The sequence below is a fragment of the Oryzias latipes genome, chromosome 4 (assembly GCF_002234675.1).
Source record: "Oryzias latipes chromosome 4, ASM223467v1".
Taxonomy (NCBI): Eukaryota; Metazoa; Chordata; class Actinopteri; order Beloniformes; family Adrianichthyidae; genus Oryzias; species Oryzias latipes.
In genome coordinates, this window is record NC_019862.2 from 18,885,906 (window position 1) to 18,911,946 (window position 26,041).

Here is a 26,041-nt window from a genome sequence, read left to right on the forward strand (position 1 = left end):
ATACATGGAGCCTGAGGGGTGGGGACACTGGGGGGGGGGGGGAGTGTGAGAAAGGATGTCCAGAGCTTGCTGAGCTGTGGAGTGCTCACTCTGCAGGGGAGTGTGGATGAAAGGGGTTTTCTAGAGTATTTTCTTTTTCATTTTTTCTTTGCTTTTTTGGTGAAATTTTACAACGTTGCAGACTTTTCTATTTCATAGTTTTTTGGCTGGCATGTAAGTTTGCTTGACCAAAGAATGAGGATGAAGCGGGTCTTTTTAACTGATGAGGTCATCCAGCTTTGGGGTCAGTACTCGATATGACCAGAACTGGTCTTTCCAGGGAAAGTAATCCTGCAGAAGGCAGTTGCGACAGCCCAAAAAGATTAACAATGTCCGAGCGGTGCAACCTGAAAGCCCTAACAGCTGCTCTGTGTTGCTTCAACCACAAGAACTCTGTCATCAGTGGAAAGGTGAGAGAATCTGGGATGTTGTCGCTCACTCTGCAATTCTTTAATGCAAAAGAAACGTGATCTCACTGCACGCTTGCTTTTGTGCATGCTGCAGCCAACACCTTTTCTTAGCTTTAACATCTAAATTAGAAACCGAGTTTTGTTGGGCTTCAAAGTATTAATACCAAGCTATTTTTATAGAGGCATACCTTTCGGGGCTCCTGTAATCTCCTGTTGCTGTGTGAAAGCTGGCTGGAGGGCAATCGAGCAGCCCGCTAAAAAGGCATTACAAAAAAAGACGCAGCCCCTGCAGAAAGCACATGGAGCCACTTCCAGCCTCAGCAAAATGCAATCACCCTGAATGGTCCTCCTCTTCCCTTCGCTCTTGAACACAGGGCTTTTATTACTCAAACCAGACCATCTCATAAATGAGCAACTGTGTGACTGTCTGAGTGTGAGATATATGTCGGCTTCATCCATAACTGGTGCTCGCAGACAGACAGCGCTGTGTGTGGTGGCAGAGTCACAGACAGAGGGAATCCAGGAGCAAAGTGATGGTCTTTTTGGTGTTGGTAGATGACTAACTTGTGGAGGTTTTTTCTTTTGCATGATCTAAGTGAAACTTCGTGAACGTTGTAAAGTTGATTAGATGACAGCAGGCAGCCTTGATGGAGGCAGAGGTGATGTAGTCTGCTTTAGTCATTTCTTCATCACCACAGATGCAAGGTGTAAGTCCATGGAGTCTGATGAGACTATTCCAGTTGCCAAAGGAAGTGTATGCTGACTGTGTGATCATGTGATCTGTCTGTTTGGGTTGGATCTATTTGAAGAACATTTTTTTAGGTTTCTTATGATGTGATGTCACTGAACCCCACTATTTCCCATAATTGCTAAAATGGAGGGACAATAACTCTGACAGTTCTCTAAATAAAGATGGTCTTCTGGAGCTAAAATGACAGGTTCAAAGGTCACCTGTTATTAATCCTTTAAAGTCCCACTTCGTTCATCTTTTAAGCTATTTTAAAAGCGTTCCCAATGGTCTTATAATTATGAGCTTGTGACCCGCCCAGCGTAAGTCCCAAATAATGTCTTTTTCCAATAGCTTTTTTTTTTATCTGCTCCTGATTCCCAACAACTTGAATAAAAAAAACACTCAAAAGTTGTATTTTGAGCTTAATATTCTTTAAAATGTTCTCTATCATCCGAAAAATGCAAAAACAACATAATAAAAACACCAAAAAAATAAAAAATTTCCTCGGAGTTGATCTTGAATACGATATCTCTGGTGACACCTAAACAACATATGCTTTTTGTCATACTGTAAATCTTCGTCCGTTTACTCAATCAACGGGAATCAGCAAATGTTGACCTGGAGAAAAACAGCTTTTGCTATCAGCTTTTGTACGGATATGCAACACTTTATGGTTGAATACCGGTGCAGAGCCCATTTGTCTCTCCAACAGACTCAGCCGATTTGCGAACTTTTCACCACGGTAAAGTGTTGCATATCAGTGCACAGCTGCTTGTCTCAACCTCAGAATCTGCTGGAATTACATTAATTGCATAAAAGAGTTACAAAAGTAAAAAGAATGACAACTCTGACGGCTAAAGCTCTGATGCTAAAGGGTTAAGTCCCGCCTTCATTGATTGGACTTTCATGCAAACCTATTTAACTGATTTTATTTTAAGTGCTGCATAAAATCAACATGGACTGTTTGGGGGGATACAAGTGATTTTTTTTTTTTATTCCAATTACTTTTACTTTTAAACTGGGCTCAAACAAGTCATGCAGGTGCTCCCTGGTGCTGAACAGGAAGAAAAAAATGACTCATACACAAATTCCTGGAAAGCCTGTTGGCACTGACTCCTGAGAGCTTATTTTTTAAGCACTGTACTATGCATTCCAAACTGAGCCATCTAAATAATTTTAAAAAATGAAAAACACCTGTGTGGCTGCTCTAAAGTGAAGCGCAGTAATCTCTGCACCTGAGCTTTTAAACTAAATCAGTTAATGCACACACAGGCACACAGCATTCACCTGGGATCTGTTTGAATAAAGTTGTTTTTAATTACATTTTGAGTCACTTAGTAGGGAGAATGTTTTATTTGGGAAATCAGTGGCTGTCATTTTAGAGGGCACTTCAACTTTTAACCACATGAAAAAAAAAGAAAAATCTTTTTTGTTTTTTTTTAAACAAAATTGTAGAAGGAATCGTTCCGATTTCATTTGGAAATATATTATTAAAAGAGAATTCAGTAACTAAAATGAGTGATGAAGAACTGTTCACGTTATCTTGGTCACTTGAGGGTTGTTAATGTGTTTATGGGATGTCAGTTATTTTTATCTTGAGGGCAGAAACTGTACAGGACTATCATGGAGGCTTCTGTCCTCATAATCCTCATCTCTTATCACTTCTTATAAGTTATCAGGTCTTGGCCTCCATTTAAGCCTTCCCTCCCTGATTCATCTGTACTTCCTCTGCCATCTCTATGGCTTTGACTCCAAATGGCCTGAGGATTTGTTCCATTCATCTCTTGACTCTGTCCTCCATCTGTCTCTCCGGGAGGCCACAGTAAAACGCAGAAGGCCGGCTTCCTGTTTCTACGCCTGGAAAGATCAAAGTGTACTTTGTGGATCTAAAGTATAAGACGGTAGTTGGAAGATTTTGAAGACATTTTAAAAGAAGGGTTAATATTTACTTCGTATTTATAGAGTGAACTACTTCATGACTTCATGAAGGACTTGAAGGTTTTAATCCTCCAACCTAATCACAACACTTTGAGGATTAATATGTACTAGTTTTTTAAAATTATTTATTTGAACAAAAAGAATAGTTCTGAGTCAAATTTCAAAAAAACAATTTTAAAGTTCATTTGAGCTTCTTTTTTTGTTACATTGGGACAAATGGTCTTCAGCAAGAGGCGTGGAAACTCTATCCCAAAGATTGCATTTGTGATGATTCTTCTATGGCTGTCCCAGAGTGAGCGGTAAAATGATTCCAAGTCTAAACAGGAAGATGCGTTCAGTTGTGTGTAAACAGGAAAGGCAGGGCTCTTCTCATGACAAAGATGTAGAAATGGAAAAACACAAATAAGGATCTGTCTCTAACTTGGACTCAGCTTTAAGAACATCAGTCTGGGTGAGAAAGCTCACACATTTCAGCTTTTTTTGGCTGATAAATCTCACGTATCCTAAAGATTTTTAACTTTTCGAATTTATTTTAGACATTAGCACCGTTGTGACTCCTACAAGTCTCAACCCAACCTCGGTGTAGTTTGACAGCTAAATTGATATGTACTGCTGCAGATGAAGGCCGTGGGAACCTTCCCTGGGAGTTCAGAAAACAGGCAGAGTGAAACTCTAAAGAAACAAGGGAAGAGGAAATACCAAATCATAGAACTGTAATTTATGTTGGCGATGATGATGACTGTCACTGTGAGACCTTTACGATGTTTATTTGTTCTGTGGCGATCCTGTTGACTCACATTAGCACTATGCCTGTCGTATTTCTGACACTTTTTCCTCCAAATATACATTACATGTTACTGCTACAAATGTATACAAAAAAAAACTGATGCTGACTAGTCCAGAGTTTGACTTTCCAAGAAAAACGTGCCTAATCCTGGCTCTAAAAAGCTACCACCTTGCATGTTTTCAATAAATCTTTTTATACTCCTGATGACTGATTTGCTAATTCCTGATGCCTGTATGTCAGAACCTGAACTCACCTGATCCAGATAATCAGCAGGGAAATGGGCAGAGAAAATAGGTCAGCTGGCACAGCTCATGTTTTTGGACTTCCCTGCTGTGTCATAATCACATCTGTGGCATCAAAGATTAACAGGTTAATCTGTTTGAATTTGAAATGTGTTGAATTTACTCTGTCCCACCTGGGGGGGACAGCTGTGGAAACTAACCACCACCATAAAGGTCACTTTTTGTCCACCTTCAACATCACACAAACTTTTACTATATAACCTGTCAACAGCTTTGCTCCTTTATCCACATGAAATGCAAAGAAAAAACCCAGATTTATTTAAAAACATATTAATCAATTTCACCGATCTATAAAATCAATATTAATTCATCAAACTGACTTTTCTTCAAAGTAATTACAGTATGTTTTCTAGCAGTAAAAATTCTTCATTTTTTTTCAAAAAGTCACACTTCATGTTTATTTTACAGAAGAGAAAAAGTCTTTTTATGACCCAAAAAAGGTTTTGAGGGAAAACATGAAAAAAACAAATTAATGGAATCAAATCGTGAACTTGGGAATCAGGTACAAATCGACTGTTTTTGTTGTGATATTCAGCTCCAGTGTCTGCTTCAGTTTTGTCCAAATCCTCTTACCTTAAAATAACTGTAGTGAAGCTGCGTAATGGTTATTGTCACATTGACACTTTCAAATCAGGGCGGCTGCAGTGGAAGAATTTCATAGTCTCTGGTAATATTTTGCTTTAATCTGCATATCTATAAGTGGTCATGGAATCCTTAAATGACAATTTAGTTCATAACAAATCTAGACGCACAGGATGGATGCAAGTTAAGGATTATGTTATTTTTTTTTCAATTGGGTGCATGTGTATGGGATAACAAGGATCAGCTTTTTGCTGTCAAAGGTCATTCGTTTTCCACTGAGTGAAGCAGCTTATACAGATGTGCGTCTTACTGGTCACTGAGGCATCATGGGTGGGCACGGCATCAAACGATTTGGTGTGGAACATGAGGATTTTCTGAATTCAGCAACAAGTAAAAACGGAAGTTAATCCAATCAGTTGAAATCCCTCTGCACAGTGGGCTTTGTGTTTGCGCTTAGATTTTTTTTTTGTCCAGAATACAGTGTAATTAATTGCACACACAGTCACTGTCCACTTCCACAGATCTCCTTAAAGGGGATTTTTTTCCTTTTTTTCTCTCTCTCTAAAGACATATTAGCATCATGCACTGCAGTTTATGGAATTGTTTTTATTCCATTTACGTTTACACATATTTTCCTCTCAAATGCATCCCAAATCAGTTTTTTTTTCTAATAATGAGAGGTTAATGTTTGATGCATAGTGTGCAAAACAAAACACTTTATGGTTGACAAGGAGTTAAAAGGATTCAAACAGTTTTTTATATCAGATGTTGAAGCACAGATGGAGACTTATGAGATCTGTCCACATTTGAAGAGTTTTTATGGTTTTAGTGAGCTCTGGCAAATAGCAGCCTCCGTTTATTACTTTTAGTCTAGTGTAGTTTTCTAGTGCAGCTTTACAGCGTCAGTACAAATTCAAACTACTGTTTAATCTGAGAGGTTCTGTTGTTTCATCTTAATTAGATTTGTTTTTCTCTGACCTGTAGTATCAATGTTAGGCTACACACTGTTAAAATACTCTGAGAGACAAAGCTCAAATAGTACTTTAATGGCATATTTGACAACTAAAGTCAGTCATCTACAGCAAAAAAGTTTGTAAACTCTCTCGACACTCAGAAAAATGCAACGATACTCAAATAGACTTTTTTTTATTACTGCGACGCTTACTTTGACCTTTTTTCTTCATGTCCGTGCACCTTAATGCCCACATGAACTGCTGAACAGGCGTGCGTAAAACGCTAGAGAAAGAAAAGGAGCAAAACTAGCAGCTGATGTGAACATTGTGCTGAGTGTTGTGTGTAAACTAGTTTTTTTTCCCCATCCCAATCGAGGTCAATAGGGCAGTAGTAGTTGACATAATTACTTACCTGAATGGGTTTAATTCCAAAGTGAAGGTAATCGCTGCTGCTCTTTTAAATCAATCGCTCAGCACGGCAGGATGACGGCCTTTAAGAGTGAATAGCCTTTACCCGTCAAGAACTCTTCAGTATTCTGATCAGGTTCAGCCGATCATGTGAGGATCATGGATTGAAGACAGCAGTTAGTGACTGCAAAAAAAGTGTCAGGCTTTCTGGACCAGTCAGGAAAAGTGTAAATGGTGCCTGCTGAGATGTGAAGGACACTGAATGAGGACATTTGAAAGGCACGATGTCCTGTAGCAGGCTGGAGGTCATCAACTACACGGCTCATCGACTCTCCTATTCTCATCCTTTTATGTAGACAAGGTGACTTTGCCTTGTTTCCACCTTACATCACCACTCTGAACCTTTTACGGATCAGTCTTTCAGATGTAAGAAGAGTCCATGTCAGAGAGCAATAGAACAAAACATTTGAGTTCGTTTAATCTGCTGTTGGCGCTGTCCTCTTCCAGTGCAACAGGAAAAACATGCTGCTCAGGTGATGAAGTTCAGCATCACAAGTCAGAAAAGAAATAATGAAAAAGAAAGCAAAACCAAAGAAAATGCAGGTTCCATGACCTCCAATTTGTACTGCTTCCCAAATCATTTAGTATTCTGGAGACACCAGTTACATACTTCAGGTCATTCTCAGGAACCTCCTGTTCACATCCTGTCTCTATGTGGTACAAAATGTTTCAACCTGACTCAGTGCCACTTTGTAGAAATCTGAAACACTCATCACATGCAATTACAGAAAAAGTTATGACTAAAACCTGGTTCTAAAAAAAATAAATTCATTTTTTGCATGTCCCCCCCCCCCCCCCCCCCATTTTTTTATGTGACCTTGGTTGTGGGTTGAACTGAACTTAGTCTCAGAAAAACCCAGTATTGTGAAATGTGAGCAACAGCTGCCCTCATGGTACTGTGACTTACACACAACCCTGGTTCCATTTGTTACCACCTAACAAGGGAGTGACAGAGGTGCAAGAGGTACAAGAAAGGCTGCACTAAGGGTTTTTTATAAAGGTTTTCATACATATTTTCATTTTGTTTGGTTTGAGCTTGTACAGATTGCAGATAGACAATGGGTCATTGACATGCTGTGCACAAATTGTTACATTTATTACATGAGGGAAGGTTTGCTTCATATTTTTGGACACTAACAGTAGATGGTCAGACAGACCCAACAAATTCTGACTGTGGCTTCATTTGTCCAAAAATTGAAAAGCTGGATTTTTTAAAAATATTTGTACTATATATAATTATTATATATATACAACTTTCCTGCTGGATGTCTGACGACAGCTCATCCGGTTCAGCTCATCATCTCTTTATGATCTGTGCAGAATAATGGCGCAGTCATTTCATGGGGTGCGTTAAAGCAGGGAAACGAGTTTAACATGCAGGGCAGGAAAGCCTGAGGGCTGTAATGGAGAAGCGCCATCTTGTAGCAAATCAGTGATAAGTCTCTTGTTTTGGCAGAAAGGCAGCACAAATAAACATGTAAAGTAGATGAAAGGCCAACTCCAGGGGTGCATGGATTCTCCTGCTGCGAAATCAAAAAGATGAAGTGATGATTTTAGAGATCCCCTTCACCCAGAGAGCACCTGAACGTAAGAATAATGCCATTTCTCATTTGTAGGAAGCTGTAACAGTTGGTAACAGGTTGAGGGGAATGTTTGCGTCATTCCATTGTTTGTGTGTGTGTGTGTGTGACAGGCAGGCGTGTGTATGGAGGCAGGTTAGGGCAGGTGGACGGTTTCCAGTCAGTGTCATTACATCACGTGACACAAAGCAGCAATGAAGAGCAAAATCAGACAGTCAGAGAAAGGCAGACCGAGAGGGCACATTGTCTGATTAGTGCCGAGAGATGACGGCTTGTGTGGGTTTAACAAGTCGACTGCTGGATACCGGAGATAACAAATGGAAAGCACATGACATTTTCTGTCGGCTATGAAGTTTGTTTGAAGAAGGGGGAAAGAGATCACGATGCAGAGACCTAGCAGCTGCAATGTAAGCACGTTTTTGTCCTTTTTTAAACTCCCTGTTGAATGCTTTGAATTTTTATCTGAACTATAACAGAATTCCACTTGAGTCAATTTGCAGTATTACTGTAGGTGTGACCTACATAATTTTCCAGTTTAGTTCCAAAATATTGACAGTACTTTGACAACATTTTAACCAAAAACAGATTTTCACTGTTGTTATAAGAGTTTTTTTTTTCACTTTTGTCAAATGAATTCTTTAAAACATTGTGCAAACAGCTTAGAGAATTGAGATCTGAGGACACTTTAGACTAGTCAGGCATTACTATCACCATAGGGGCAAATATTATTGGAAAAAAACAACTCAATTTGAAACACCAAAAGGGAAAAGTTGAAAAAAATCTACATTTTACTCCCTTTTTTTATATTTCAGTACTAATTGAAACCACAATTTTCCTTCAGCTGAAATAGTTAAATTTAGATTATTTAATATCACCTTCTTGTTTTTATCACATCCGTAAGAAGACCAAATGTTTTCTTCAAGTACTGTGCAGTTTAAAATGTTTTTCCTTTATTTTAGCCAAACAATCAGCTTTAATCTTTGGATACATTCCTTTGTGTTATACTTCAACACTCATCGAGTGAACTGTCATGAACCGTAAAATATATTATTTGCAGGGGGGAATTTCAAACCATGATACTCCCACCGCTTTGCTTCTCTCTAGTTATGTTGTACTTTTCTTAGGTCTCTTTTTACAGAGTTCACCAAACTGCTTTTGTTTGTCGTGAACCTTTTGAAATGTACTGATGTGCTGCAGCTTTAAATGGATTTTAACAAGCTTTACTAATAGAATATTTTGACTGAAATGAAAAGGAATCTTGAGATCTTGGTTTAAAAAACAAAATAAAAAAGTAATGCTTAAACAGTAAATATGTTTTGATGATAAGGGTTTTAGGGTACGAGGATTGGGAACTGTTGAACTGCCAAATTTAATGTGGTGATGTACTTCTTGTTTTACTTAATTGCATCATTACTTTTCCATTTTTGGTTGCAGTTCTCTCGAGATCAGTTCATCCTGGACTGTTCCTCCGAGAAACTTCGCAGGGAGCTCGAACAGGAGCTGAAGATGAACTGCGAAGAGCCCAGAAGTCACGCATGGTACCATGGCGCAATTCCCAGACAGGTAGCACAGCAACCTGAGTCACAGGCCTCTCCTTGAGAAAGTCGGATTAAAAACTGGTTGAACCAGATCATTTCTTACTAGAGTCCCAGTGATTGCATGGAGATGAGAGCTAAAGCCGTGGCCTTTGCAGCAGTAGTGAGGCTGTAACCTCAGGTTGGGGTATAGAAAGTCCTTTTTCTGTGTGGTGCCTGCAAGTTTTGTGCAACTGAGAGAGGCAAATTGTGTTTTTTCCCCCTGAAAGCCAGAACTAAGATGTAATCTTTCTTAATAAGCTGCTTCCTCCGGCTGCTCTAAACTACCATTATGCACTAAACAAACACTTACTTAATTAAAGTCCCGACTTGTGTATGAAGGGTTGTGTGTTTGAGGTAAACAGTAAATCTTACAAGGCTGAAGTCAAATGAAACCTTTTTTTTAAATCACATTAGTGTGTCAAATAAAAACAAATAAACTTTGAGTGTCGGTGACTCAAGAAAACAAAGTAAATCTCAGCAATTTAATGTAAGGAAGAATAAAAATAGAGGTTGCAGTTCCTCAAAAACAAGCTATATAATTTCTTAAAGCCTGCTTAGGTTCTTATTATAAACGCCTTAGGTCATCATAACAGACCCTGCAGCAGTGAGCCCATAAAAATGTAGCATCACACTATTATTAACATTTAGAAAGATGTATTTTTATGTGTTTGTGTTTCCCCCATGTGTGATTTTACGTCTGGTTTCAGGTTGCAGAAAACCTAGTGCAGCGCGACGGAGACTTTTTGGTCCGCGATTCACTGTCCAGCCCTGGAAGTTATGTTCTGACCTGCCAATGGAGGAACGCTCCTCAGCACTTTAAAGTCAACAAGAAGGTACAATAGGGCAAATGTCAACCCCCACATGACCTCGTCAAGAAAAAAAACAAAGCATTCTTGTGTACTATTTTAGCTTTTCTTTTACCATCTTTTTCTTACACTTTTCTCAAAACCCATATGAGAACTGAAGGAACTTTTTTTGAGTTTTGGGATATTTTATATAATCCAAATCTTGGATAAATTACAATATGCAATATAATGCTGAAAAATTTAGTCAAGCAAGTTCAATCAACCCACTTAATTGTAAAGTAGTTACTTTTATTAGGCTGGTAGTTTGGTACTTGTTGCAAGTGAAAGAAGTAGTCTGGGGGAAGTCTGACTTTGTCTGCTTGTATCAGTTTAAACCAATAGAAAATTCTGTCCTACCATATACGTTTTTTGTTTTTTCATGCTCCTTTACACCTTTCATTTATGGTCTCATGGAATTTTGGTTCAAATGTTCAGATGTCTGGCAGAAGTTTCCTCTGAGAATTGATCATTCTGACTGTCCCTCCCCTTTACTGTTGCTGTTACGCTTCCTGCAGTGTAAAGCTATGTACACACTGGGCATATGTGGCACATTCAAGAGCACGTACGTAGAGTCTTAAAATTAACTTAAAAACGTAAGTAGCCACCCGTGAAGGCAAGAGCAAAATCTTTAATCAAACCAAATGACCATCAGCCATAGCTGAAACACCGCTACCAACATGTTGAACAATATTTTTCCTTTTTTTGGATAGAAGTCAAATTAAAGTTCTTACTCTTTCATGATTTTTTTTCTTTCTCTTTTTTATTTTTGTATTAGTGCCACTTAGACCAAACAGGGATAAGAAGCTGAGGAAAAAGCCATGTAAATGCAGGAGAAGATGCAAAATGCATGCATTCAAGTAGAGAGGAATAGATGATAACATAGCAAATGCAAAAAACAGCTTCAGCTAAACATCAAAACTAAAATATCCGGATTCAAAAATATAAAAAAAGTCAAACCCAAAGGCATTTAAATGACAAGACCGTTGTTATTTTGTTTACATGAAATGTCCAGGCTTATATTTTGTCAAAACACGTCAAAATATAACTATAATTTTATTGATCTGTTTTGCAGGTAGTGATGCTTAATGAAGCTTACTCTAAAGTTGAGTATCGACTCGACAAAGACGGATTTGACAGCGTTCCTTCTCTAATTAGATTCTACGTTGGAAACAGAAAACCTGTGTCACAGGTTGGTTTGCTGGTTATTTATTTTCCCCAATTTCTTTCTTTTATTTATTTAATTTTGTTCTTCTGTGGGACAGTTAAAAGCATTTTCTCAATATATCTTAATGTAGGTTGTGGGAGCTATCATCTTCCAGCCAATCAACAGGTCGCTCCCTCTGCGCTATATGGAAGAAAAGTACGCCCTGTCGGGTAACCAGAGAGAGGCGGGGCTTGTGGCCCAGGAAAAGCCTTGTCAGAAACGTCTGAGCCTCAACATCACCAACGGAATCGGGCATCCTGTGCAAGACGGTTCACACTGCCCAGACAACAGTTTGAGTCGCAGCAGTCACCTCAGGTTTGTGGCTACACACAAACACACAAAATGACACAAACTAACAAACTCTGCAGTGACTGAAACAAAGCGTGTTTGCCGTCGCTCATTTAATGTGTTTTTAGAGGGAGATATGATTACAGCGCTGAGGCCCCGAGACCACAGAATGTGTCTGTTGCAGTTGAATAATGGGAACCTGCCTTTCTTCATTCATTCACTTTGTGTTTGTCTGGCACACTAACATGCACTCCCACTCTGCAGCTTTCACTCCCAGCCCCAATCTGTTTACATGTGCTAAAGTCTGAACATGAGAAGAGAGGTTTCACACACTTTTTTTTTGTGAAAGGAACAGAAGTGTTTTTAACCTCATGGTATTCAGGGGTCTAAGACTCAGATGAAAACTGTGTTTTTGTTGTTTTAAACGTGTTCTTGTGCCATTTTTTAAAGCTTAAAATTGCATTTCGGAGTATTTCTTTATTCAAATTGTTGTGAAAAATGCTGCTGAAAAAGCTTGTAGGTGTGATGAAGAAGCTATAACAGAAAGCCACAAGCTCCCTGCTCCGCTCCCTTCTAATGCATCCACTTGAAGACAAATAGGTCTACGAATTTCTTTGTTTTCCTCAGCTGAGCTGGAATCTGGCTCTTTACTGGGCTGGATAACTAAGATATTGCTCATCCATTTTGCTGCACCGCTATAATGTTAATTTGGGGGGGGGGGGGGGGTATTGGGCTGTAAGCTCATGGAAAGAGTGTAAACAGATAGATGTCGGGAAGTAGAGGCGGGCTTACTCCGTGTTAATGGTCCCGCCCACAACTCAGAGGTGAATTTGAAACAAACTAATACTAATATTGCTCTGCAGAAACTATGTCTGAAAACAGCATAATCACATTTAAAAGACCACTGGGAGTGCTTTACAATAGATCAAAAGATGATTGGAGTGGGACTCTAACACACTTTATAGAGGATCTATATTTTTCTGAGAAACAGGCTGTCAGCAAAAGAAACATAAGTATTTAAAAAAAAAAGAGTCAGCCATCTCTATTATATAATTGTCTTTTTCAAAGATTCTTTTATCTTCCATCTGTCACTCAGGCTAAAGGATCGCTGCGGCAGCCAACCAGCAAGTCTCAATCAGGTCCAGGAGCGCCGACGCCCACTCAAGGCGCACCAGTCTGATAGCTTTCTACCCCTTGGTAAGTCAAAGTTAAGCGTCCTTGAACATTTGCCTCAATCTCTTTAGCAGATCATAAACAACTTGCTTCCTGTTGGTTGGATCTAAAATCCCAGTAGATTCTTGCATCCCTGTGTGGGAACATAAATTGCATTTATTTAATCAGTTGCTTTTTTCCTGTCTTATTTAAACTGTTTGTTTTTTTTTAGGTATATTTGATGCACTTTTCTTTCCTCATTTTGAAACTTTCTCTTTTCTTCTGTCTACTCCAGGGTCCAAACCTCAGTCTCAGCAGTCCCCTGACCCCCTCCTGCCCAGCCCCAAGTCTCCGGTATTTCGAACCGGCAGTGAGCCGGCACTGAGCCCGTGTGTTCCACGGAGATCAGCAGAACATCAAGCAGGTAAACAGGCGCCAGAGGATTAATACTTAGCTATTACGCAGCCAACTCCATGATTAAAACACCTTTGATCATAAACATCATTCATGCAGAAAAAAGGGATAAAGGTGTGCAATTTATGGTTTAATTATTGTCATGAAGGCAAAGGCAACAGCTCTGCTGTGAGTTTTGGTTTTTCTAATAATTATTTTCAACCAAAAAGGCTCAGAAAGGTCAAAATGTTGAAGTATTTCTATATTCTATGTTGCAATTCATTTAATGTGTTTTCAGTTTGCAATAACATTTAAACGTTTCTACCATTAAAAAAAACAAAAATGGAAAAATTAAAATAATGTAGTTACATAATTATGAATTTTGAGGAAGCGAATGGCCCTCCCATGTCCTACGTTTAGTTCTACACAAACTCTTGCAGTCCACCTTCAGGAATCAGAAGAAGAATCAACTAAAGCTGCTTTGTTCCAGTCTTTGGATTTACCGCACCAGTTAAAGTACTGAGACTAAAGAGCAATTCAGCTTGATTATGTGGCTAAATATAAAGCTGTTAGCCTTACCAGGGACAAATAATAGCTGCTGTGGGGCTTTAAAAATGAATCAGGCGCTGTCCCTCTTAAGACTCTTTAAGCTTTCTCTCTATTTGCTGTCATTTGGATGTGTGAAGAAAGTTCATTTTCTGTTTAAGAGCAGATAGAAAAAATTGTGGGAAGTTCATAAAAAAAAGTCACAACAGCAGAGTAGGAAGAAAAGGTAAATGTTTTGTTTGTTTTTTTTTACCTGCAGGACAGGCGATCCGTGGTTCTGACAGTCAGTTGTGTCCCAAACCCCCCCCCAAACCCAGCAAACTGCTCCTGGCTCAGTCGCCTCAGGCCCCCTCTGTTCAGCCCTCGCGGTCCCCTGCCTCCTCCCCCAGCTGGGCTGTATCTCCTCTCGCTGCTTCCTCTTGCAGTGCAGGTAACTGCTGTTTATTTGTTGGATTTGTGTGTTTAGTAAAACATTTTTCTTTGACAAAAAATGTTGATTTTAATAAAAAAAAGCTGCAGAATTTATTATAAAACCAAACCATTAAAAAAATACATAGTTCTATGGTTAATTCTAAACTAAAATATCCTTTAAAGTAATCCTATGAAAGAGAAAGGAAGCTTTTTATTTATTTCACTCTCTATAGGCTGGTCTAAAGAAATAGCAAATGCCCCTTAACACAAATCCTTCTTCCCCTTTTGACATGTTTGACACGTGTAATGAAGGCCAGCTGGAAATGGCGTTCTTGGTTATGCAACAGCGTGAGCCCCCTTCCAGTGGCCCTACAGGTTTCTGGGTGTAACATGCTGACCAAGCTTTGTGGAGCTTCCTCTTCTAGCCTGGCAGCTGAGAATCCACTTAGCAATTGACAACCAACACCTTAAAGCATCAGCTCTTTGCCACAGCAACAGCGTGTCCCAAAACATCCCAGCGTACATATATGCAACTGTCAGAGTGAACCGTCCTGACAAAGTGCTGTAACCCTTGTGCTGTCTTAGATGACCCCACCCTTAAATTGACGTGTTATTCCTACCATGACAAAGGTGGATAAAGGTGGAAAGATTTCATGTAATCCATGGATACCAGTGTAGATCACACATCATTGAAGAAAAAAGGTTCAGCGCACTGTCTAGTGGGTCTAGATGACCCAACCCCCAATGTTAAAGTGCCTAGGATAGCACAAGGGTTAATCAAGTTATGTTTTAGCTTGATTATGCTCAAACATTTACATTTAGATGAGAAATGTAGTTTGATTTAGTTTACTGTTACATGAACAAATGATCTAAGTTGGATGGGGTTGTTGCTCCACAGCTGCAGGCCCTCCCGCTCCCCCGGCAAAGCCCCGTAAGCTGCAGCGGACGCTTCCTCAAAGCATCCAGCCTGTCGAATGGGAGTCGACAGGGCGAGCGGAGCACCTGCGACCGAGCCCCACTGAAGGCCACGTTCAGTCAAGCTCCACCACAGACCTAAATCCTGAACTCCCTCCATCACTCTGCAGCTATGTGGAGAGGCTGAAGAGGGAAGGAGACAGGTCAAGAGGCGAGGACCAGGAGGAGAAAGTAGAGGGAGGGGGCGGAGGGCCGGACAGAAACTCCTACCATCACACCATAGAAGCCTCGGAGCACACAAGCGAGGAGGAAGAGGAGGAAGATGGAGAAAGGGATTTACCAAAGAGAGGAAAAGTAAGAGGCGGATTTCGGAGGCCGGTGGAAGAAACTGAGTCGATGTTCAGGCCGACGGATTTTGAATCGCGACTTCTTCCCCCTGAGAACAAACCGCTGGAGATGGTTGTTCTGAGGAAAGCCAAGGAGCTGGTGCTCAGCCACGATCACCAGAGTTTAGCCAGACACCTGCTGATGGCCGACTGCCAGGTACAAACACACACAACAGGGATTCCATGTGAAACAAGTCTCTGTGTGCAAACACTTCATAACATTCTGAACATTTTTTTCCTTTTTGAAAATAATAAACATTTTCAAAAGAGACATTCTACGCCAAAGACCAGGAACATATACTGTTACACCAAAAAAACTGAACTTCAGCTTTGAGGGTTGTTTTTTTATTATCAAAAATGCTAAAATTATTTTATAAAGGGCTTTTTGTGTGAAATGTTGAAAACTGATGCCAGTTTCTTATTGAAACACTTTGTGTCTCTGAATTACCTTTATTTATGAGCATCTATCTCTTCAAATGAGCGGAAACAAACCTGACAAAAAGTGTCCTTCTACCTCCAGGTAGCGAGAATCCTCGGAGTGACGCCAGAGATGAAAGGTCAGATGGGCGTGTCCTCAGGTCTGGAACTGGTGACGCTGCCGCACGGACGTCAGCTGAGGCTGGACCTCATGGAAAGGTAAACAGCTTTTATGCAGTGTCATCCAAGAGCTGAAGGCTGGGATTTGACAAACACCAACTCCACTTTGATCTTCCAGGCATCACACCATGGCTATCGGCGTCGCCGTGGATATTCTGGGATGCACTGGTAGCGTGGAGGAGCGAGCGTCCACCTTAAATCGCATCATTCTGGTTGCTCAGGAGCTGAAGGATGAGGTGGGAGATCTGTACGCCTTCACAGCTCTGATGAAAGCTCTGGACTTTCAGCAGGTGAGAAATGTGACACAGCAGACACAAAGACAAAAATGAAATCCTCACCTTGTGAATTTCTTGATTTAGCTTAAAACTAAAGTTGTGGATTGTTGATCTTCCAGATCAGCCGTTTGGAGGAAACCTGGACGACTCTGCGCAGGAATTTCACACAAGCAGCCATTAGCTATGAGAAAATCCTCAAACCTTTCTACAAGAGCTTGTATGAAGGCACAGGTAAGAGCAGAAACATCCCCCCTACTAGAAAGAGGCTTACATTTGTTTCCACAACTCCTTTTCGCTTCAGCCCCACAAAGTTGGTTTAAATCCTGCCTTTAGGGACAATCTTATTGTGTTTTGTTGACATGGTTGCATTTTATCTAAGCTCTGCATTGCAAAAATAACACAATGCATTCACTGACAAACAGAAAAAAAATGTAAACACCAGAATGGAGAAAAAAAATCACATACTGACTTTATTAAAAATTAAACGAAACCAAAATAAAGCAAGTTTTTTTTAAATCAGGTTTGATTATTTGTCTCATATTGGACTGAGTGTAGCTCGTCAACAAAAACAAGTTTAAAAGTAAAAGTTAATATTCCAACAGATCTATAAATGCACTGACAGTCACAGCAATGGTCCTTTTTTTAAAGGATTTTCAGCTCATTGTTTCTTCAGGCAATTAATGAACATAAAATTAAGGAAAAAATATGTTTTTTTAAACAGAATATATATATTCCTTTATTTTATAATTTAACATCAATGAAATAAGATTCAAATATTCTAAATTAAGAAGACACATTGGGTTTTGACTCTGACTGAACATTTTTTCACTTTAAATTTCTTGTGTTTTAATCCGCCTTAAATATAACCTTCTAATAGAAATGCTTTTTATGTTTCCTCTGCAGCCCCCAGTTCCAAAGCGCTCTGTCTGCCGATGCTTCTGCCTCTACTTACCTTGATGGAGCGTCCATTAATCCCACCTGAGGGGGCGGAGTTTTGGGAAACCAGTGATGAAGGCTGTGACATCATGCTGCGGCACCTGGAGGCCGCACGAATTGTAGCTCAGAATGCACAAAGCCACACGTCCAACGCACAGATGATTTTAAAAGGTAAAAAAAAAGAAAACAAAGAAACATTTGAAAAGTTTTCTTGTTCAGTTAAAAAAAATTTTTTTTTACAGGTTTTGAATTTGATGAAGGCTTACTTGAAGTGTTTAAAACGGACTTTCAGCTGCGGCTGCTGTGGGGAAGCCGTGGCGCCACCGTCAACCAGTCAGATCGATACAACAAGTTCAATCTCATCCTCACTGCGTTGTCACGGAAACTGGAGCCCCCAGCTACAACTCAACCTTTAATCTGACCCTCCCCTCAATTTCTCAGATAAATTCAACGTTCCATCACGGCACATCTGACATCCCATCCCAGTTCTTTAACGTCTGCAAAAATCACGACACCATCCATGAGCCGAAGTCTCCTCCTGTGGAAGTTTCTTCCTTTCTCCGTTCAGTTTCACGCTTGCTGCTGCTGACTTCCCTTTCTTTATATTAGATTTGTTCACAAAACTTTCCCCCTCTGTCCTTTAAATAAGAGCAGAGCTGTCGACAGGATCTGAAAAGGGACATCATCCTCACCTTAAAACCTATTTAACAAGTTGTGTATTTAAAATAACAGTAACTGATGTGAGTTTTATGAAATTAGTTACTGATACCGAAAAAATAACATTTCTTTTTAACTATGACATACATTTTGTTCTAATCATCCCATAATGAGAATCTAAATTAAACCAAACCATCTTTGCAAGTGTGCAGACCAAACAAATCACTTTAATCTGTAAATATATATATATATATATTTTTAAGCATGTTCATAGACTGTATGTACATTTCTTGTAGAAAATAAATTTGTTGATGAATATTATTGTCTATATTGTTAAACTTATGTGATCAGATGCAATAAATGAAGTTCTCCTAACTGTAGTGAACTGTTCTGTTACTAGCATCTCCTAAAAGAAACCAACCCACAAGTTTTATTGCTTCTTATTTTATTAGAAGATTATTTTGCGAAGGAAAAAAAAAAGTCCACATAGTGTCCAACATTTAAAGTAAAAAATGTGCAAGACAACATGGAGAGAAAAGAACTGCCATCTGATCTAGATTTGAAATCCTGCTACCAGTTTGTCGCTCTCGTTTGAGAAACTAAAAAAGAAACAAAAAATGATGGAGATTTGAATGGAACACACGTGAAGAAGAGTTGGCAGAGGAAATGCCTCGGCCGCAGTGGCTTTCAGTACACTGATGTCAGAAAGCAGCTTTCCCGCCAAACTTCATTTCTTACTTTGCATCTTTGTACATAACTGAACCGCTCAGGACATACACAGGCCAGTATGCTACATATCACTGGTTTATATAAAAGGTTTGAAGGATTTCTTGATCATTTTTTACAAGTGTTGCACCACAGATGACGAAACACATTCCAGCGAGGACAGTACACTGACCTTTCCAAGGAGACCAATTTAAAGGTCGTCAACTCTTTAATTTAACCTCCTGGAAATGACAAAAGCGTATTACTTTAATATATAGACTGAATCCTTTGAGCGCAGTCGCATGCTGTTCACATCAGTTCAGTTTGGATATTTTTGGAGGACATTTTTATGAAAACAGAGCAGCTGGAAATAAACTGTTTACAGGAAATATTACAATAACTATTCAACGTTTTGATTCTTTTCAAATTGCATAAAAAAGACTGCAATACGACTTAAACTATATGTCTAAAATATGACACTAGATGTCTAATTTTAATAAAATGGTTAGTGATGGATCTTATAAGCTATTACAAAACGTATAGACTTTTGTTTTTGCACCAATTTGGATCCCAGAGACTATTCGAAAAAATAATATACAGGCACTAATGGCCATTTATTATTTGCTTTTTCTTTATTTTAACAAAAGGCAATAGGGAAGCAGATTGATTTCAAAGCAAAAAGACCTGAAAGGTGGATTATTTTAATGTTCAACCATTCCTCCAGTATTGATTGCTAAACGGTCACAGATGGAAACAGTGACACGATGAGGAATTACAGATTCAAGTAAAATCTACAGCATTGTTCTGATCATTTCACAGCTTTTTTTTTTTCCAAAAAAATTAAAGCTCAGACACCTTCTGGCTTTCATGAAAGGACTCCTATGCTTTTCATTTAACCTAGAGCAATCTTACTGTGCACTTTATCAAACATTTTGCAGTCAAAAAACAATTAAGAGAAACATTACAGATTAGAGAGTCTATAAAAAGAAGGGAAAGTTACAAAACAGGTATAAAATCAATTTCTTTTGCTTAGTGGTCATAATAAAATGGAGCACTTCTCTACAATCAGTGCAGACTCATCCGTTCACTCTTTAATCATGTTCAAATGCTGTAGTAAATCGGGACAAAGTGCATCGGTTCAGTTCAAACAAACCTAAAGACAATCACCATAGAAACACATTCAGCAAGACATGACAGATGTTCATATTTACATTTCATTTGTGTCTGTCGTCACATTCACAAACAGAATTAAAAAAGGTTTGTGGAACCGCGTCTGAGGGGGTTGGTGACAGCCCTGATGGATGATGGGAGATGTAGTCAAAAGATGGGAGCAAACATTGTTTTTTCTTCAAAAAGTCTCCATGGTTACAGTGTGAAGGGTTTAAGGCAGAGTCCAGAGCTCACCACTGAGCAGGGCTTTGGAGAAGGCCGCCCTCTGCTGTTCAACGGGTGGTATTGTATCCCAAGAGAAAAACAAAGGAAATGGAGCGGAAGAGGACAAAAGGGGTCCTCTATTCACCTGAAAGTCCTGCTGTCTGCTTCATCCATTCTGACACTTGTTACTTAAAATAAATCATGCTTCAGGAAAGGAGGAAAATGACAGAATGGAGTTAAACATAAATCACGGCTTCACAAACACAACTGAATCCTAATGGGAGGATGTTACAAACATGCGGCTTGATGAAGGTTGGGGGCAGGCATGAGGAGCAGAGTGGCTCAGGCAGGCAGACATCACCAACAGAGCACAGATGAGGATAGGAGTGAGCTGAAGCGAGCAGCGCTGACAATGTTAGTGGTTTAAAAAGAACTACGCACAACTCCCTGACTGTAAATCTGCGTTTCTGCTGAAGCAGCTTTTAACAGAGTTGTGCAGCAAACACAGGCGAGGGTGACAACTTAAAGCTTGTTGCCTGTTCTATGTGTTTCAGTGAAGACAAAGGCATTAAGGCTGCAGCAGAGAGGCTTTACTGGCAGTCTCATGGGTTTTATTTGAAGTACAAAGATGTGGAATCAAAAGCTCAGGAGGAACAAATCCCCTTAGTAAAGATTAACTGAATATTTATTTATGCTCTCACCTCTGCACAAATTATGAGCCTCCGGGTCTGATTTAGCCTAAAGCTAACAGGTTTCAATAATGATATGACAGTTTAAAAGGCAAAGATTAGTAACAGTTAATAAAATCCAGCAGGCAACGGTCGGAATAAAACTGCTGGCTGCACTAATTCTTCTCTCAGGGGCAATTTAACTATTAATGGATGATTACAAGCAGCATCGGTCAAAACTAAAGACCTTTTCCCTCGTGATGTTGATCAGGTCAAACTACTCTGATTGCACAGATTAAGTTTATGAACTGTAGATGGTTAGATCTTATTTTTCTACAGAGCAGGGTTGATCAACATGCAGAATCATGTTACTATAAGAATCTGGAGCAGATGTCACCTCCCAGTGAGAATGCTGCAAACACTCCTTTTAGTGCAAATATTTATGGATGTACAAGACGTTGTTACCTGTTTGCGACTTTGGGATCATGTATTCTACCAACTTCTACCCTGATAGTGGATATGTGAGCATGCAGACATGCAGATGCCGCCCCCCCTTCTCCTCTTTCTTTAATGCACAATCAGCCCCACCACCAATAATCAGCAATCAGCATGAGCCCTCCACCAGCCAATCAAATCGCCTGGCCACTCTGCAGCCCTCAGGAACCTGCAGTCACATGGAAAAGAGAGACGGTTACCCAAATCATCACTTAGATCCAACCTGAAGCTCAGAGAAGAAACTCTTTATGAATTAAATGTTTCATATTTGGTAATAAAATCTGGATTTTTTTGTCTAGTTCTATTAAAACATGAACTTTGCAGGATATAAAGACAAGGTGGGATGTTAAATGCGGAAGTATGTCAATAAGGATTTTATTGGACACCGTCAGAATGACAACACAACACTGGCAGTAATTACATTACTCAATTGCTCCCCGCAGCTGTCATTGGGGCCCATTTTTGTAGCTGTTAGAGAAGCCAACAGTCTGATAACGTTAATGTCCAAAATTATGAAGAAAAACCCGCACTTTCTCTGGAATTATGGGGACACGTGAGTGTGCAGGAAAACAGCTGGAAGAAGTTTCTATAAACATCTTTTTAAAGTAAAAAAAAAAAAAAGAAACCTCTTAAAATAATTGAAATAACACAATTAGTTCCCTAAAAGTCTTCCAACTGGGAGGATAAACGTAAATTTAAGTAAAAAATTACAACAATAAAATGTGAAGACAGCGCTCTGAACCTTTTTCTGTTTGACATCGAGCTTCAGTTACAGATTAGAGTATTATGGGAAACCTAGTCACCAATTTTAAAACATTCAATCTGACTAAACTTCTGTAGCTTTGGATATGATGAAAACGTGCGTTAAATCTAGTCTATGAATAAAAATATATCTGGAAAAAAGATTTCTTTCAATATTTAAATGATCAAATGTTTTTTCCGGTTTATTTTTTCTGTTGGAAATACAGTCCGTCCATTCGTTAAGGGGACCTTAATTTGTTGCTTAGCATGTAATACTTGTGAATGACAAATAATATTAAATGCACTAAAAAAGTGACATAAAATTGATGTGACAGTGGATTCTGTAAAAAGCTATAGTGCTTTCTTCTGTATCTTTTTCAAAGATTTTAGAAAAGGTTTTACTGCAGTTAAAATCCAGACAGAGTCTGGAGGGATGGCACTGGAAACACAAACATGTGAAACATGAAAAGACAGATCAACTAAAAACACATTTCACAAAGTACAAATGTTGACAGTTCAACGTAAAATCAGGGAGTTTGAACATCTCCAGATACAAAAAAAGAAGCTTTAAAATAATCAGCAGGCAGTGACGTTTCTAATATATTACACTGATGGATCTTGAACACTTTGATCGTTCTGAAGTGCTGCAGCTTTAACCGGAGGCTGGAACAGGGTTCTGTCGTTTGTCTGTCTGAGAGACTCACCTCTGAGGCATCACTTCACAAGTATGAGAGGACTGCAGCGTTGGAGGAACAAACGGGCAAAGAGGAAGAGAGATGGGATGCAAACAAGAAGACAGAGCAGGCGACAGACTTCCATGCAGATGCTGTCCTCATCCTTTTTGAGTTGATGAGTGAGGACGATATGGAGGAAATGACAGACAGGAGAATGACGACGCTTCAGATGTAGGTGACGGCACCTTTGCTGTTTTTCTCCATGGTGATCTCCACATAGGAGGTGGGGACGTAGCCTTCCTCTCCGCTCTGCTTCCTCGCTCGGGTCCAGCCGTCGCCTTTGTCCTCCTCTATGATGTACAACACCTGGAAACGGTTAGAACTTGATATATTAGACAAATCTCTCCAAAATAAAGCAGCACTGAGGATAATGCAGGTTAATGACCTAAAATTCAATTCAATTTCTTTATTTCAAACAAATGAAAATAAACACAAGAGTTTAAATTAGACAGATGAAACAAGATAGTGTGCTTAAAAAGGAGTGGGTTGAAGAGAAATCTTGTGAGATCCCACCCCTTTTTTTTACAGCACCTGATGATCTGCGTATTTCTATTTACAGTTTTGTACAGGTTATACATTCACATACATTCTGCATAGCACCTATACAGAAGGGACATTTTTGTATTTATTGATCATTTCTTGCCTTGTAAAGTTCCATCAGTGACATCTTGTAGGTTTTTTTGAATGCATGTAAACTTTGCTTTGTTTTAAACCTTCATCCAGCCCGTTCCATAAATCCACACCACAAATTCATAAGCACATTTTCTCTTGTGTAGTACGAATGCACTGTTTTTTGAAGTTCAGCTGATTTCTTAAATTGTAACTCCCACCTCTGACCTTGAACTTTTGTTGTATGTTTACTGGAAATAAGCCATTTCTGGCTTTAAACACAATGAGTGCTGTTTTAAGTTTCAATAGTTTCCAGAATTTCAATAAACCCAACTTTAAAAAACAGTACATTTGTATTTGTCCCATAATCCACACCATGAACTATTCAAACAGCTTTTTTAGATATACAAACACAGTAGATTTGTTTTACAAGTATTAAGTAGTAAAATAACTTAAATCTATGCCGAAAAGCCCCAAACACATGTTTTTTTAATTAAAAAAGTTCCTTGGTGTGACTTATTATCTGGATGAATCAGAATAAAATGAAGTGAGTTTTTTTTAACGGGTAAGTATTATTTAGCATCTGAATAAAGTCTCTTAAATGTATTTTTATGAATCTATCACTTATTTATAATTGGTTATGTCATGGGCTCAAACTGTTTTACTAATAGAATGAGAATAGAGGGAGAACTGTTGGGGAACAGGTATCAAAATGTCAAAGTCATAACATCTTTCGTGTCTGGTGGCACATGAATAATAAAAGACGACATTTTGAATCAAAGGGAGTAAAGGCAGGCAGCTCATACTATTTGCAGGTACAGGAATCAATGATGGGATGCTTCAGTTTCATTAGAAAACAAAACTAGAGATTGTGTCCACATCTCTTCTGTCACCACCTAAAACTAGAAACATTTTCTTCACATCAGTTAAATTCCCCAAAAAACAACAAAGAAGCATTACCTCATCCTCTGCCATCATCAGCGTTCCTTCATTCTTACCTAAGAGTCAAACAAACAGTCTCATGTTACTGATGTGCATTTTATTCTTATGTTAGAAAAGTATTACATTTGCTTTTTATTAGAAAAAAAAAACCCACTAAGAAACTCACAATGTTCAGACAGATTTCTCTGTAGTGAATTCCGTGCTACTCTTTTGTTGAAATCCTATTCATGAAAATTTTAAAGTCCTTTTCTAAAAAGACTTTTGTTTGTTCACTAAAAACTCTTAATTGGCACAAACCCAGCAAACAAGCAGGACGACCTCAACATGCATGATCCCTTGAGTTCATACCATCAAAATAATACAGGGCCTTGCAGTGGCCGATGACAGGCAGAGGGTCGTCATCGTCAAATTCATCGTCAAATTCGTGAAGGTCGGGGTTTCGGTTGGCGGGCTGTGTGGGACCAGGCCGGCGGTGAGGCGTGTGATGCTCTTGACTTGTGTCATCTGTATAGCTTCCCTCAGGACTGAAAAAAAGAAAAGTGAGAGATCCGAGCATGCCCGTCAAAAATATGCTGACACAAACCAGCAACCTGTGTTATTCTCTATGGCAAAAATACTAAAAGCAATGGCTCCAACCTTCCGGGCCGCGGACCGGCACTGGCCCGTGGGACAGTTGGTACCACGGCGCAAAGGGGAAAAAATACATGGCTGACAATTTTCTGTTTTATTTAAAACCTTATTCTGAAAAAAGTTTTATTTTGGAAAACTGCTGGATTCTCTCCACCACATCTGAATTATTCTTGATGAGTTCAAATCAATCGGTCACGTTTCCAAAATCCTTGCGCAACTTTCTTAAAGCGCCAAATTAAAGCCCCCAAACTAAAAAAGTTGACAAAAAACAAACATATTTGGAAAGTTTCTTTATACAGAAAAGATTTTTGCGAAGAAACAGAAAAAGAGCCTTTGACCTTATAGAGAAAAGAAATCTGTTTTTAACGGACAAAAACCAGGAGTCTTTCCTCCAAATAAGGATTTAGTGGGACAGTTGTTCCCACCAAGCTCGCCCTGCATAATATGCAACTAGCTGTCTAATGTTACAAGGATAACCACTGCCTTAAAGAACAGCAAGATTTTAAAGGCAGGAATATTTTTAATATATATATGCATTTCAATTGCATATACACATACATAAAAAAATTGAGAGTACTGTGTTAAAGTAACAGATCTCTTCATTCTAATATTCTATTTAACTTTCAAGCTATAAGACTTTATAATTTGTATGGTTTTGTTTCACTTTTTAATGGTTGTACAGAGAACACAGCACAGAACCAAAAGATCTAATGACAAACATTGATAATAGGTTAAAACATTATTATATAATAAGAAAATAATAGAACTAGAAAGATCAAGAAAGAAATCACCATAAATTTGCTTTTTAAATCAAAAATCAAAAAACATTTTTTCTTATAGGAAGACACATTAAGCATACATTTGACCAAACGTGCTTCGTGAGATAAAAAGTTCATTTCATCTTTTAGCTGCAGTTGCCCTCTCAAAGATGTTTCTGTGTGTGAGGAAGAAGCTTGCCTTTCTCTGCCTTGGGGAGTGTGCTGGTGATTGTCTGTGCTGGGTCTTCTGTCTCCTCTGGAGCTCTGTTTTCCCTCCACCTCAGACAACCAGGTCTGGAACAAAGATAAAGAGATCTGACCAAGTCTTCTATTATTGAACTCTTTGTAGCAGAGCAGGTGATCAGTTTGACCAGCGTAGAACCCTTTTTTAACATGCCTCAAACCTTCACTTTG

General features: G+C 39.1%; 2 protein-coding genes across 6 annotated transcripts in view; one reads left to right on the forward strand and one right to left on the reverse strand.

Moving 5' to 3' along the window:
* bcar3 (BCAR3, NSP family adaptor protein) overlaps positions 1–18,343 on the forward strand; it is a 36,104-nt gene extending 17,761 nt beyond the window's left edge. The window contains exons 1-14 of one of the 3 annotated variants that reach the window (XM_011474200.3): positions 98–449; positions 9,224–9,352; positions 10,074–10,199; positions 11,284–11,400; positions 11,507–11,730; positions 12,800–12,900; positions 13,151–13,279; positions 14,054–14,224; positions 15,104–15,663; positions 16,027–16,142; positions 16,222–16,393; positions 16,498–16,609; positions 17,282–17,485; positions 17,557–18,343. In XM_011474200.3, the coding sequence (XP_011472502.1) occupies positions 297–449; positions 9,224–9,352; positions 10,074–10,199; positions 11,284–11,400; positions 11,507–11,730; positions 12,800–12,900; positions 13,151–13,279; positions 14,054–14,224; positions 15,104–15,663; positions 16,027–16,142; positions 16,222–16,393; positions 16,498–16,609; positions 17,282–17,485; positions 17,557–17,735 (2,493 nt within the window). In that variant the 5' untranslated portion in view covers positions 98–296 and the 3' untranslated portion in view covers positions 17,736–18,343. Of the gene's footprint in view, positions 1–97; positions 450–7,499; positions 8,197–9,223; positions 9,353–10,073; positions 10,200–11,283; positions 11,401–11,506; positions 11,731–12,799; positions 12,901–13,150; positions 13,280–14,053; positions 14,225–15,103; positions 15,664–16,026; positions 16,143–16,221; positions 16,394–16,497; positions 16,610–17,281; positions 17,486–17,556 lie in introns of those variants that run through there. The other 2 variants (XM_023954367.1, XM_011474199.3) reach the window with 2 other exon arrangements.
* A 940-nt stretch (positions 18,344–19,283) lies between these two features.
* fnbp1l (formin binding protein 1 like) overlaps positions 19,284–26,041 on the reverse strand; it is a 43,578-nt gene continuing 36,820 nt past the window's right edge. For 2 of the 3 annotated variants that reach the window (XM_020702531.2, XM_004068056.4), the window contains 4 exons: positions 25,827–25,921; positions 24,588–24,763; positions 24,258–24,295; positions 19,286–22,994 (listed from right to left, as the gene is read on the reverse strand). In XM_020702531.2, coding sequence (XP_020558190.1) covers positions 22,854–22,994; positions 24,258–24,295; positions 24,588–24,763; positions 25,827–25,921 — 450 coding nt within the window. In that variant the 3' untranslated portion in view covers positions 19,286–22,853. Of the gene's footprint in view, positions 22,995–24,257; positions 24,296–24,587; positions 24,764–25,826; positions 25,922–26,041 lie in introns of all 3 variants that reach the window. The other variant, XM_020702532.2, reaches the window with a different exon arrangement.